The 15,267-nt window shown below is 39.9% G+C and overlaps 1 protein-coding gene across 1 annotated transcript in view; it reads left to right on the top strand.

Moving 5' to 3' along the window:
* Window positions 1-15,267, top strand: part of LOC117509979 (probable global transcription activator SNF2L2) — a 126,211-nt gene that overhangs the window by 25,779 nt on the left and 85,165 nt on the right. The window contains exons 7-10 of the mRNA XM_034169587.1: window positions 4,119-4,245; window positions 4,683-4,856; window positions 11,492-11,665; window positions 12,256-12,450. Coding sequence (XP_034025478.1) covers window positions 4,119-4,245; window positions 4,683-4,856; window positions 11,492-11,665; window positions 12,256-12,450 — 670 coding nt within the window. The remainder of the gene's footprint in view (window positions 1-4,118; window positions 4,246-4,682; window positions 4,857-11,491; window positions 11,666-12,255; window positions 12,451-15,267) is intronic.

The raw sequence follows: 15,267 nt of genomic DNA, 5'->3' as shown, positions 1-15,267 counted from the left end.
TAATAATGCGAAATTTGTTGACAATGTGAAAAGTTGAGGTGTTATCTATTCATAATCCTGAAATTGCACTTTCAAGATTTAATAGCTTATTCCTGCCTTTAGTTGAAATTCATGCTCCTTTGAAGAAGTTTACTGTCAGGAATATTGTCACACCCAGGTTGGATGACGAAATTAAAGACTATTAAAATGAGAGATCAGATGAAAAAGATGGCACTTGTAACAGGAAATAATTTGACTGGGATTGTTATCGTAAAATGAGGAACTCTGTCACTAAACTGAATAAAAAGAGAAAATATTTTTTGAGGATCGAGTTCAGAAAGCAGGAACTGACAGCAGAAAGGTATGGAATGTTTTGAATCAGCTGACAGGTAGGAAAACAGAATCAGTCTGTCCTTTTATGAGGTATATAATAAATTCGTAACAAAGTCTGTAGATATTGCTAATTATATTAATGATTATTTTATAAGCAAGCTAGAGAAATTAAGAGAAAATATGCCTAATCCAAGTAATGTTGAATCCTACCTATTGATAAGAAAAAAAATTGTGGATTGTAAAAGCATCAGGTTTAAATTTGAAAAAGTAAGTGCAAATAAGGTAAAGGAATTATTGAAATCCTGTAAAGATAAGTCCCCGGGTATTGATGGTCTTGACGGTAGGCTTCTCAAACTAGCAGCTGATTGTATTGCTCCTGTTTTAGCCCATATAAACCTCAGCTTTACTTGTAACACATGTTCAAAAGCGTGGAAACAGGCTAAAATTATCCTACTACCGAAAAATAAGAAACTTCCGTTCTCAGCTTTAAATAGTCGACCTATAAGTATTCTACCTGTGTTAGGGATAAGAAACTTCCGTTCTCAGCTTTGGTTGACCTATAAGTATTCTACTTGTGTTAGGGAAAAATTAGAGTCTATTGTATATGAGCAAATTAATAACCATTTTTCTTCTAATAACTTAATCACGGATTTCCAACATGCGTATAGAAAGAGTTACTCCACTGCCACGGCGTTGACTCATATGTCCGATGATTGGTTCAGAGAGGTTGAAAAGAAGAACATAGTTGGTACTGTGTTTCTCGATTTCTCTGCTGCTTTGTTATAGAAAAAACTTGTTTGTTATGGCTTTGAGCTATCAGCTCTGACTTGGTTCTATAGTGACCTATCTAACAGAACACAGTGTGTTTTAATGGCTGCTTCTCTAACACCAGGAGTGTAGTATGTGGAGTGCCACAAGGGAGTTGCCTTGGTCCATTATTATTTACAATTTTCACGAATGATTTACCATATATTTTACATAAAGCTAGTATAGTAATGTATGCCGATGATTCAACTATTTATACATCAGCACGCTCATGCAATTATCTGGAAACTGTTTTAAATATGGAACTGCACAATGTCGTTGACTGGGTAACATCTAACAACTTAGTGTTAAATACAGAAAGGACTAACTATATGGTTATTGGCTCCAGTTGTGTTGTTATGGAAAAACCCCATATTAAACATTAAAATTAAAAATATGATAATAAATCAAGTACATGAGGCCAAGCTGCTGGGTGTAGTAGTAGATTCAAAATTATCATGGTAAAAACATATAATATTTTTGTAAAAATGAGCAGGGGTATATCGATTATGAGAAGACATGCAAGGTTTCTAAGTTTTACTACAACGAATTATGCTATTAACACATTACTATTAGTATACCTGGACTATTGCCCGGTAGTTTGGTCAAATGCTACTGGAGAAATGATAAATAAATTACAGATTATTCAAAGTAGGGCTGCTTGTATAGCACGTAAGTGCAGTTATAGGACAAATATCGCAATGCATAAAAATTTAATCTGGCTGTTCAACGACAGATTTTTATATTCACTGATCATTTTTACCAGAAAGATTATTGTCACTAAGTTACCTTATATTTTGTTTAGGATTTTTTCTTTTAGTTCAGAAAATCTTAGATACAGAACCAGACATGCTGTGGTGGGAAACGTTATGCTACCTGTAGCTGGAACCCATGCCATTAAGAACACTGTCATATTTAGGGGTATGAAGGAATGGAATTTATTACCGGATCACATTAAACTCACTGCAAATGAATTTTTTTTTTTAACTTCTGAAACTGCATTTATTGGTATAATGAGCAATCTGAGTCAAACATTTAAACATATATAGACTTTTTTTTTTTTTTTAGGTATAGGGACTGACCATGTGTGATGATTAATTTGATTTGATTTTTATTTTCTCCATTTTTATATATATATATATATATATATATATATATATATATATATATATATATATATATATATATATATATTAACGCATTTTTGATTTATTGTGTTTGTAAACTTGTGTGGACCCCAGGAAGAGTAGCTGCAGCTCTGCTGCAGCTAAATAAATAATGTGCCACACATTTTCAATGGGCGACAGGTCTGGACTGCAGGCAGGCCAGTCTAGTACCCGCACTCTTTTACTACAAAGCCACGCTGTTGTAATATGTGCAGAATGTGGCTTGCCATTGTCTTGCTGAAATGAGCAGGGACGTCCCTGAAAAAGACGTTGCATGGATGGCAGCATGTGTTGCTCCAAAACTTGTGTGCCATCACAGATGCTGGCTTTTGAACTTTACACCGGTAATAATCTGGATGGTCGTTGTCCTCTTTTGTCCAGAGGACACGACCGTCCATGATTTCCAAAAACAATTTAAAATGTGGACTCATCAGACCACAGCACACTTTTCCACCTTGCGTCTGTCCATTTCAGATGAGCTTGAGCCCAGAGAAGGCGGCGGCGTTTTTGGATGTTGTTGATGTATGGCTTTCGCTTTGCATGGTAGAGTTTTAACTTGTACTTGTAGATGTAGCGACGAATGTGTTAACTGACAATGGTTTTCTGAAGTGATCCTGAGCCCAAGCGGTAAGATCCTTTACACAATGATGTCAGTTTTTAATGCAGTGCCGACTGAGGGATTGAAGGTCATGGGCATTCAATGTTGGTTTTCAGCCTTGCCGCTTACGTGTAGAAAGTTCTCCAGGTTCTCTGAATCCTGATTATATTATGAACTGTAGATGATGGAATCCCTAAATTCCTTGCAATTGAATGTTAAGAAACATTATTCTTAAACTGTTGGACTGTTTTTTTCATGCAGTTGTTCACAAAGTGATGATCCTCGCCCCATCTTTGCTTGTGAACAGCTGAGCTTTTTGGGGATGCTCCTTTTATACCCAGTCATGACACTCACCTGTTTCCAATTAGGTGTTCTTGAGCATTCATCAGCTCCCAACTTTTTTGAAATGTGTTGCAGGCATCCATTTCAAAATGAGCAAATATTTGCACAAAAACAAAGTTTATCAGTTTGAACGTTGAATACGCCGCAAAGACAAGATATTTAATTGAATATAGGTTGAAGACGATTTGCAAATCATTATATTCTGTTTTTATTTACATTTTACACAACGTCCCAACTTCATTGGAATTGGGGTTGTAGTTGACTGCAGCTGTTTATTTTGCTAAATATTAAGCAACTGATACATAATAAAAAAAGGTAATTCAGTATATGTGTATGTAATCAATCCTTAAACATTTCTCAGAAATTAAGAAATTATTTACAAACCCTCTGGTCAGCTATTAACTATTTGGAAATGGGGCATGTAGATTTATGCCTCTTTTGAATGTGGAGAGGAGAGGCCGCGCGACAGCATACCCGCTCTTGATGATGTGCTTATCAATATTTCCGTGCTCCCCATGCCAAAAAATGGGTTCTGCTGGCGGTGGAAACACAAACCAAGCCAGACATAACTGTTCTGACCTGTAGCATACTCTGCAATACTGACCTGGACCACTCGGTGGAAACGGGGGGGCCTGTCAGCATATGTTGACTTAATTGTCATGGTGTGACAGTTGCATAACTTATTAGATGTACGACAGCGTATTCAGCGCATTGTTCATATGTAGGCATATGCTGGCTGAATCGTCAAGGTGTGACAGGGCACTAATTCATTCATATGTTAATTTATTAATAAACATCTCCAGCACCTTGGTAGGAATTACTCCAGATGTGTCTGTAGAAGTGTTTAAAAAAACAAACAAAAATCTTGCTAGTTTAATTATTATCATGATGTTCAGATTGCAGGCTCGGATTGCACATCGAATCCACGAGCTGGAAAGCCTGCCAGGCTCCCTGCCACCTGACTTGAGGACAAAAGCTACAGTGGAGCTGAAAGCACTGCGTCTACTCAATTTCCAGCGACAGGTACACAACAGTTCTGCTTTTCATATTCAGTGTTTCTGCATAAAATAAAAATTATCAGTGGATTGACAGAAAGTTTATGGCTTTAACTCAAACTAGGAATTGGTTGTTAGTTTTTCTGCTGTGGTTTCACAACTCATAACTGTTTTAGGGGAGTTCAGAGCCTTTTTTTCTTTTTGCCTCTGTACACCAGTGCTTGTGTTAATTTGACAATACTTGATTTTATTTAAGAGAAATTTGTGATAAAACTGAGACTAGTGATTGCACTGTAAAATATCAATGCATGTTACCATTTCCACTAATTACCTACAGTAGTGATGATGTAACAACTTGACTTATATGGCAGTCTACATTGTGCAATGTTCTCATTTTCTTAGCAATGAGACCTGTCATATTCAACTGTACATTGAATTCAATATCTGTTATCTGCATATCTACAGCTGAGGCAGGATGTAGTGGCATGCATGAGGCGAGACACCACCCTAGAGACAGCCCTCAACTCGAAAGCTTACAGGCGCAGCAAGCGACAGACGTTGAGGGAGGCACGCATGACTGAGAAGCTTGAAAAGCAGCAGAAACTCGAGCAAGAGAAAAAACGCAGACAGAAGCATCAGGTATTCTGTGCTTGTGTGTATATATAGACTTTCATAAATATATATCTAAAGATGGGAGTGTTGGAGCAAAGGTTGTTCATTAAGGGTGAACCTACCTCAGATGACACTGTGTGTGACAGACCCAGACATGCCTGAAAAGGATTCCCCCCCAAACACACACACACACACACACATACATATATTTGTCCCATACATAGATATGTTGTAACTGAGCTGGAAGTTTAACTACTTGAATGTTTTTAAAGGACATGTTGCACATTATTTAACATCCTGGTTAGCAACACAACATTCATGATAAGTCTATCTGTACATGTGCGGTAATAATTAGTGGTTGCTGTTGCATTTTATTGCTAATTATTAGTGATAGACAAACCAAAGCATTTTGAACCACTGAATTAATATGAAGCAGTTGTGTTGAAATACTTCAGTGTCAAAGCATTTTATACAATTAAATATGGCGACTTCTGTTGGCAAATCTTTAACATAGCACATGCATGGAACAATAATGGGCAAGATGTCATGAAACAGCAAGGCACTGTTATGTATGTTAAACAGTAAAGGTTCTGTGTGTATCTTGACATTTTTGATATTTTCATTTAAAGACAGTAATATACTTGTTATAATATGATCATGCCATTATAAAATACTGTATGTAATAGAGATTATAAATTGTGAAATGCTTGTGCAGCAAGGGACTGTTATGACTATAGTTATACAAAATGAAGGGGATTCAGGGCTTCAAAGGTTTTTATTTAAAAACAAGATCATTTCAGTGGTGTAATGCTGCGTTCACACCGCACGTGACGCCACAAATGACCTTCCTTCGCCTGGCGATGGACGTGCCACCATTGTCCGGTGTGTCGCTCTGCTTGGGTGGAAACTTTCACTGCGAAAATTTGCCTACATCATCAAATAGGAGGAGCTTCCATTCTGCTCGCCGTGAGTCAACATGCCAGACCTTGATCACATGGAGCGAGTTGCTGTGCTGTATTGTGGAAAGCGGACAAATGTCACCAGCGGCGCCGTCGCTGGGTTCACAATATACTCATGTGACATTCCCAATTCGGGGGGTTTCATCATTTGCTGCAGGAGCTGCGTCTGGATGACGGCCGCTTTCAGCGGTACTTCTGCCTCTCCAGGACCCAGTTTGAGGACCTCCTGTCCTGTTCGGGCGTGCACATGTAAACAAAGACAAAAAAACTGGCTGCCGATGTGGTTCCTCATTCTCTCTCCCCTCAAACGCTCATCATTGTGTTATAAACCAGTCACAGTTTGTTTTATTATGCATCTGTGTAATTAATAAAATGATCTTCACGGAGGATTTGTTCACGCACACATGTAAACAAAGAAAAAAAACTGGCTGCCGCTGTGGTTCCTCGCCCTCTCTCCCCTCAAACTCTCATCGTGTTATAAACCAGTCACCGTTTGTTTTATTATGCATCATACCCAGTGCCTGATTGGTCATTGCGGTGCGACAAGACGAAAAAGTTCAGATTTTTCAACTTGGGGAGAAGGGCAACACGATGCGATATCGCGCCACAAATGCGCCAATCGCTCAAAATCGCTTCATTTGCGTCGTGTTGCGTGGCTTGGCGTCACAATGCGTCCTTCCATAGGGATTACATGGCAACCTGTCGCTCGCGTCGCACCCGTTGTGAACGCGGCATTAGGCTTGAGTCTGTTGCTCTGCTTCCCTTCCAAGTTGTGGAGAAACAGTTAACTGGCCGGTAGTTTGAGGTTGTCATACCCTTGTTGGTGTCCTTCATGATCAGGATTGTCCTGTCCTGTGTTAGCCAGTCTGGGTGAGTACGTCCTGTTAGTAGCCCACCCATTTGCACAGCCGGGTGCACATGGAGCTATATATATGTATATTCCCACCGTTAAATTACATTTCCAATATTATGGCTGGGTGATAGGACCTAAAATTGATATTGTGGTATAAATTGAATCCCTTCACGATAACAGTATATAACGTGATATAAATTAAGTGTAAAAGTTAAAATGGAAGTGTTTCTGAATGGGTTGTATAGTCCCTTAAATATTGAACACCAGGTGTCACACACACTCCGAATTCATGAACCGTTTTCAGGACGGCGGCATTTCTTCATTTCCAAAATGCAGTGAGAATCCACCAAAAAAATAAAGTACTTATTTTACTCATTTTAAGTCAGTCTGGGTAAATTGCTGTTCCCTCGCTGATTTTTTTTTCTTTCTTTTCTTTCTTTCTTTCTTTCTTTCGTTCTTTCTTTCGTTCTTTCGTTCTTTCTTTCGTTCTTTCTTTCGTTCTTTCTTTCTTTCGTTCTTTCTTTCTTTCGTTCTTTCTTTCTTTCGTTCTTTCTTTCGTTCTTTCTTTCGTTCTTTCTTTCTTTCGTTCTTTCTTTCTTTCGTTCTTTCTTTCTTTCTTTCTTTCATTCTTTCTTTCTTTCGTTCTTTCTTTCGTTCTTTCTTTCTTTCGTTCTTCTTTCTTTCGTTCTTTCGTTCGTTCGTTCGTTCGTTCGTTCGTTCGTTCGTTCTTTCTTTCGTTCTTTCTTTCTTTCTTTCTTTCTTTCTTTCTTTCTTTCTGCTCCCGGTTAAAAAAAAAATCCTTGCATTATTTAATGTGCCGCTTTCTCAAATATTTGATTCAGGATAGCTTTGCGGACATGTTAGCGACAGAATTCCTCAATGCTAGTGTGTTAGCTTGCTGATAGCTGCGGAAGAGACCGCTCGAATGGAGGCATATCACATTACAACACTCCTCTTAGTGAGAGACACACCTCAGTTCAGAACACCCCCTCCATTCCTGCACTTCTGCAAGCAAAACAGAGCAACAAAAGCAGCACTTGTCATCACAGACATTTCACAGTGTTTTCCTGGATTGGAAAACTCCGCAGATTGTATCGGAATTTTCCGATCCATGAATTACGTTGGTATTAGGAGCCGATATAGATATGGGATCAGATCGGCCAATGACGTTATCACGATTGGTAGGTGGGGTCCAAATCTCTACCATTGGCCAAATTTAAATCATTTATACCGTCTTAATGGAGCAGATAAGTATGACTTTTGGCCTTTCATGCCAAATCTGATGCTTGTTTCACCATGTGAAGGATTGTTCAGTTATCTGCTGCACTATACCGCATAGCCTTATATAATGTCCACCGTGGAACAGTTCTAGATGAGGGTTAGAAGCCATCTCCAAAGGTGGCTGGAACTAACCAAAATTTGGAGTAGCATCGCCTCTGTGAAGAGTTCAAGGTTTTCCGAACAAGGAATCCAGTGAACCAAAAGTTTCCCAAGCTGGCATCGAGGTGAGGACGGGAAGAAAGTGGAGGGCACAGGAGGCAGTGGTAGGAGCTGTGGCAGTAGGATGTGCAGGATTGATTAGCATTCCTACAGCTAACTACACTGCCTTAAGGCCAAGAAAGGCCGCCCCTGGTCCAAAAGGCGGTGAGAGCTGGAGTCGAGGAGGAGCGTGCAAGCCAGATGGCAGGACTGAAGCAGCAGGGTGGTTGGACCAGATGGGAACAAGTCATGGACAGAAAGATCTCATGGGATAAGTTGTGGAAAGCTTAGCCTTACCACTTAAGGTTTCTTGTCCAGTCGGTATACGAAGTGCTGCCAAGCCCATCTAAGCTTTTCTCTTGTGGCAAGACAGAGACACAAGCATACGCCTTGTGCCAAGGAAGAGGAACCCTGGAACGTATACTCAGCGGCTGCCCCAAAGCCCATGGAGATGGCTACTACCGTTGATGCCATGACCAGGTGCTTAAGACTATTGCTGAAACCATCTGCTGCCCAATCTACCACAGTAAACGCCTCCAACCAGCAATACATTGGGTAGCATTCATACAAGCAGGAGAACCACCCAAGTCTCAATCAAAAGCCCAAGCAGGCCTCCTGGAAATGGCTTGTGACTGGCAGATGAGGGTGGATGTTGGGAAGCATCTCAAATTCCCAGAAACCATCACTGAGTCGAGCTGCAGACAAGAGATCATGCTGTTCACTGAGACATCTAAACAGGTGGTCATGCTTGAGCTCAGAGTGTCCTGGGAAGAGAGGATGGAGGAGGCCAGTGGAAGGAAGATAGAGAAATATACAGATTTGGTGGAGGATTGCCGCAGTCTGGGGTGGTGTGCACAGTGTATGCCCATTGAAGTGGGGAGGAGGGGCTTTGCAGGAAGATCACTATGCATTGCCTACAGTCTCTTGGGCATCACTGGTGCAAGCAAAAGGAAATCCATCAGCGAGGCCGCAGAAGCTGTAGAAATGGCCTCAAGGTGGTTGTGGATCATGTGGGACAAGAAGTGGGCGAATGTGGCTTGTACACAGACCGGAATTACTCACGCCTGGTTGGGTCGCCTGAGCGAGGGTGTCTGAAGTTGAAAGACCTGAAATACTCTGTGACTCTAGGTACTTCACTGATGATATGTCCAAGCAGGTCAAACGATGTATCTCTAAATCCCATGAAATCCATTTAATGAATGAGGAATGGACATAAAATGTGCACAATCAGGTGAGGTAGTTGTGATGAATTATACTTTTTTTAAAAAGTGGCATTCCGGTGTACATGATATTGGCCATGCTCATGCAATGTATGTGTGTGCATGCGACATCACAATCTGTGTCCAAATGCTGTGGAAGGGATTTACTGAACGGAGGCGTGTCTCATTACTCTGAGAGTCGGAAGCTCCGTCGCAACCTACAATACAGGGAACTTAATCAAACATTTCAAAAAGCACCACGTTAAAGAGCAGGATTTTTTTTTTTTTTTTTTTTTTTTTTTTTTTTAAGCCATGGGCAGAAAGAGGAAAGGAGCTGGCCAGAAGGATGCGATTATTTACCCAGCCTGACTCCAAATATGAGTAAATTATGAAATTATGAATAAATCTATTAGAATCATATTTATCTAATAGATTACAATTTGTTCATGTAAATGGGGAGTCTTCTTCACGGACTAAAGTTAATTATGGAGTTCCACAAGGTTCTGTGCTAGGACCGATTTTATTCACTTTATACATGCTTTCCTTAGGCAGTATTATTAGAAAGCATTGCTTAAATTTTCATTGTTACGCAGATGATACCCAGCTTTATCTATCCATGAAGCCAGAGGACACACACCAATTAGTTACACTGCAGGAATGTCTTTCAGACATAAAGACATGGATGACCTCTAATTTCCTGCTTTTAAATTCAGATAAAACTGAAGTTATTGTACTTGGCCCCACAAATCTTAGAAACATGGTGTCTAACCAGATCCTTACTCTGGATGGCATTACCCTGACCTCCAGTAATACTGTGAGAAATCTTGGAGTCATTTTTGATCAGGATATGTCCTTCAGTGCGCATATTAAGTAAATATGTAGGACTGCCTTTTTGCATTTGCGCAGTATCTCTAAAATTAGAAAGGTGCTTGCTCATAGGGGGTCGTTTTGACCGTTGGGGTTTTTCTGTAATTATTGTATGGCTTTTGCCTTACAGTATAAAGCGCCTTGGGGCAACTGTTTGTTGTGATTTGGCGCTATATAAATAAAATTTATTTGATTTGATTTAAATTAAGTACTTTTATTTATTTTTTGGTTTCTTGTGGCGTTTTGGAAATGTGCTCCTTACTAAAAATGGTGCATGTGCTCAGGGCGGATGTGCCATCTGGTGTTGAAGAGATGAAACTTCAGCCACTAATCTAACAATAGCCCCATTTACATATACATAAACATGTATACCATTAATCAGATTTATTTAAATTTTTTTGTATTTGTGCATTTCAGCATTCTAAAGAGCTAATTTCTTGGAGAGACGAGAGAGAGACTGACGGGGGAAAAAAGCATAGATTTTATAGAGAAAAGACAGCGCTCTCTCTAACCTGCCGTTTCTCTTTTCTCCACTTTGAAAGAAATTCAGCTTATGAACTGAAATCATGTAAACCAGGTTTTTCTGATTATTTGAATTACTGAAATGCATGTAAACACGAGAGATCAGACTATTACAGTTATCTGATTACTAGCAGTTATCTGGTTAATATGGTCATGTAAACGTGCTCTGCTACTGGGAGCTCCTCAGAAAACATGCATTAAATAAATAAAAGTACTTCATTCTTTCACCAAAACATCAAATCTAGGCTTGCATCTTACATGTACCTTCTAGCAAATTGTAGCTGAATTTTCAGGTCTTCTTTTTAAGACAGTCCTCCTGTATACCACTTCATCATGAAGCTGTATAACTGGGGATACAAAATGTCCTCATATAAAATCAACAGTATCAGTATCGGCACATATCCAAATTCAGGTATCAGGATTGGATTGGTAGTGAAAAAATGTGGGTCGGTGTATCCCTAAGATGAGTATTTGTGGCAGCACCACTGTCTAATCAGTACTCTGCTGACTTTTAAAGAGCTAGCATTGTTTAATAAAATATGTTCACTAAACCTAACCCATGCTGAAACAGTAGGTCTTGGAGAACTTGGGTAGACACACCAGCAGTTTATTTTTTTGACTGGAGATTACAATCAAAATGTGATTTAACAATCTTGCAAAATGTGAAAATGATAATTAAACATAATCCATTTTTTAAACATCATTGTTCTTATGTGGTTGAAAAACTGATGACACATTTCTGTAAACTTCTTAACTTAAATGAATATTTTGTATCTTTTTCAGGAATACCTGAACAGTATTCTTCAGCATGCTAAGGACTTCAAAGAATACCACAGGTCAGTGTCAGGAAAGATCCAGAAACTTACCAGAGCTATTGCCACCTGGCACACCAACACAGAGCGGGAACAGAAGAAAGAGACTGAGCGAATTGAGAAGGAGAGGATGAGAAGGCTGATGGTAAGGACACTAACAGCATAGTGTGTGTGTGCGTGCATGCATGCGCTTGTTAAAAAAAAAAAAAAAAAAAAAAATCCCTTGTTGCCTTGACAGAATGGGGAAAAAAATGTTGCACTGTTCTGTGTGGGGGGGGGGGGGAATCCCTCCACTTGTTTATTTTTTTGTTTTTTTTTAGGATTTTCAAGGAGGACCCCAAAACATTATAGATGGTTTTCAGTTTTTTGCTTTAATGAACATAAACATATTGTCACAGCCGGCAATGCTATCATGTAATGGGGCAGTGTTCAGTTAGTTACTGTTCACGTTACTGTTAATTTGTATCATGAATTGTTCTATAAAGTCATAGTACAGCTGCATTGTCATCTGTTTTATCTGTAGATGTCTTATAAACACTTTAATACTGTGGAAGTAACTTTTCCATCAAAAGAAATGCAATCAGTAAAAACCATTAAATCTTTTGAATTGTAGCTCAGAATACAACATTATTATTGTGATTATTATTATTACTATTATTTTTATTTCATTTGTAGTGCTGTACCTTTTTTCTCATTAATGAGCAATAAATACCACTAGTGTTGTCCATCACACAGGCAGAAGATGAGGAAGGCTACCGAAAATTAATTGACCAAAAGAAAGATAAACGGCTGGCCTACTTGCTACAGCAGACTGATGAGTATGTGGCCAACCTCACAACACTGGTGTATGAACACAAAGTTGCCCAAGCTGCCAAGGAGAAGAAAAGGAAGAGGAAGAGAAAGAAGGTAGAGAAGAAATGCTATGCAGAGGTAATATTGTTGTTTAATAGGCTAATAGGTGTGTTTTTGAAAATAAATGTTTTTGTTTCTGATTTGACATAATGTAGGCTAGTGTTCACCTATTCTTGACATGTAAGAAAAGAGATGGGTGATTTGTTTATATTATGGCCAGTGCAATGAATAACCCACAACTCTGGTCAGAACTCAGGACAGCTGTAGTGTCCTTGCTTTAGATGAAGAGCTGATGTTCTTGAGGTAGTCGTTACGTCAGACCTTTCTGAAATAAACAATGGTTTTAATTGTATTTACATGTAATTATCCTTTGCAGTCATTTGTTCCATGGTTCATTCTTCATTTTGACATGTTTCAGAAACAGTAATGTGATTGTAATTGCAGATGTCATCACTTAATGATTTCAAGCATGAAAAGGCCCTTTTCCACTACACAAAAGTAGCACTACTCAGCATGCTCGGCTCTACTTGTTTTTTTTTGCTTTTCTATTGGGGTTAGTACCTGGTACCAGGTGTTGTTTTTTTTTTTTTTTTTTGGGGTACCTGCTCAGGAGCGGTTCCAAACGAGCCGAGCCGATACTAAAGTGTGACATCAACAGGCTGCCGGCCACTGATTGGTCAGAGAATGTCGTCACTGAATGAGTCATGAGCGCGCCATCCGACATGAGAATCAAACCCGCCATTTTTAAATACTTGCAGTGGTGTTACAGCGACCGTCCTTTTCTTTAGTTTCACTGCAAGTTTTTTTTACTCGTACAAAACCACACTGTGGTCCGTGGATGAGTTGCGGATGTGTTTGTGTTTGGTGGCGGAGGAGAGAATGCAGAGAGGTGGATGAAGCGATCCGAAATGAGGAAATCTCCCAGCCTTTGACCGCTCACAGGTACCGGACATTATAGCAATGCAGAGAACAGCCGAAAAAGCTTAAAAGTGATTACAGGACCACAGCGGCCGGAGTAGGTCGGACCGTAAGGGCTGGAAACGGTTCGGCTGCAGGAACGCTGTTTACAGACACCGACCGGCGAGCACCAGGAGGCAGGATGACCGCAACTCGGCCGCAGGTTTGTTGGAAGCAACGACTGGTAAGTGTTTTTGTGACTTTGGCTGTAGTCTGCTTGAAAGCACCATTTTAACGTTACTTATCCCATTGGTGGGAAGCACACTTTGACAAACGTAGATTTTGAGTCTAAACTTCTGTTAAAGTAACATCGTTGTCTCGTATGCGGACACAGTGAGCTAGCTGATTGCTAACTAGTGAGCTAGGTAACGCCGTGCTCCGCTTTACAGTATTAACTTCTGACAGAAAAACACCTAAAGTCAGCATGACAACAGACACGTACATTTGCCTCATTTAGTGCCATTACTGTGATGTTTTTTATTTATTTATTTTTTTACATGTCGCCATTTTGTGTTTTTGTTGAAGAATCCAGTTCCATAAGCGAGGAGGGGTCGACCAGCAGATTCAACATCTGTATCAACGTCCAGCACCACACAGTAAGAATAAATGTCTCACATCATGTAGCTTTCCCAAATACGATATATATATACAGGGTGACACCCCCCACCCAAAAAAACAACAAAAAAACCCAGAACCCATATATATTGTAATAAATCCGACAAAGCTGGACCTTCCCAAAGTTTCAGTTATCTTTGTTGCTTTGCATAAAAGTCATGTTCTTTCAAAATTATCCTCCAATTGTATGATTTGTTGGAGGATAATTTTGAAAGAACATAACTTTTATACAAAGTGACCAAGATAACTGAAACTCTGGGTAATGATAATGCAGAGACTGAAGTTTTTTTTTTTTTTTTTGGGGGGGGGGGGGGGGGGGGGGGGGGGGGGGGGTGTATTACAATCAATTCTTGTTTTTTTTGGGGGGGGGGGAGGTCAGTGTGTGTGTGTGTGTGTGTGTGTGTGTGTGTGTGTGTGTGTGTGTGTGTATTCCCCTCATATACACTCAACAAAAATATAAATGCAACACTTTTGGTTTTGCTCCCAGTTTGAATGGGAGCAAAAGAGGGGGCTCAGAATTGTACATATTAACATTAATAGTCTGAGAAACAAAATCTGTGAGGTCACTAATCTGTTGTGTAAATACAAACTACACATACACTCAAAATTATAAACGCAACACTTTTGGTTTTGCTCCCATTTTGTATGAGATGAACTCAAAGATCTAAAACTTTTCCCACATACACAATATCACCATTTCCCTCAATATGTTCACAAACTAGTCTAAATCTGTGATAGTGAGCACTTCTCCTTTGCTGAGATAATCCATCCCACCTCACAGGTGTGCCATATCAAGATGCTGATTAGACACCATGATTAGTGCACAGGTGTGCCTTAGACTGCCCACAATAAAAGGCCACTCTGAAAGGTGCAGTTTTATCACACAGCACAATGCCACAGATGTCGCAAGAATTTGAGGGAGCGTGCAATTGGCATGCTGACAGCAGGAATGTCAACCAGAGCTGTTGCTCGTGTATTGAATTGTTCATTTCTCTACCATAAGCCGTCTCCAAAGGCGTTTCAGAGAATTTGGCAGTACATCCAACCAGCCTCACAACCGCAGACCACGTGTAACCACACCAGCCCAGGACCTCCACATTCAGCATGTTCACCTCCAAGATCGTCTGAGACCAGCCACTCGGACAGCTGCTGAAACATCAGTTTGCATAACCAAAGAATTTCTGCACAAACTGTCAGAACCGTCTCAGGGAAGCTCATCTGCATGCTCGTTGTCCTTATCGGGGGTCTCGACCTGACTCCAGTTCGTCGTCGTAACTAATTTGAGTGGGCAAATGCTCACATTTGCTGGTGTTTGGCACGTTG

This window comes from Thalassophryne amazonica, chromosome 5 (assembly GCF_902500255.1).
Source record: "Thalassophryne amazonica chromosome 5, fThaAma1.1, whole genome shotgun sequence".
In the NCBI taxonomy this organism is placed as follows: domain Eukaryota; kingdom Metazoa; phylum Chordata; class Actinopteri; order Batrachoidiformes; family Batrachoididae; genus Thalassophryne; species Thalassophryne amazonica.
Note: the sequence above shows the minus strand (reverse complement) of the source record. Positions and strands in the feature narration are given on the sequence as shown.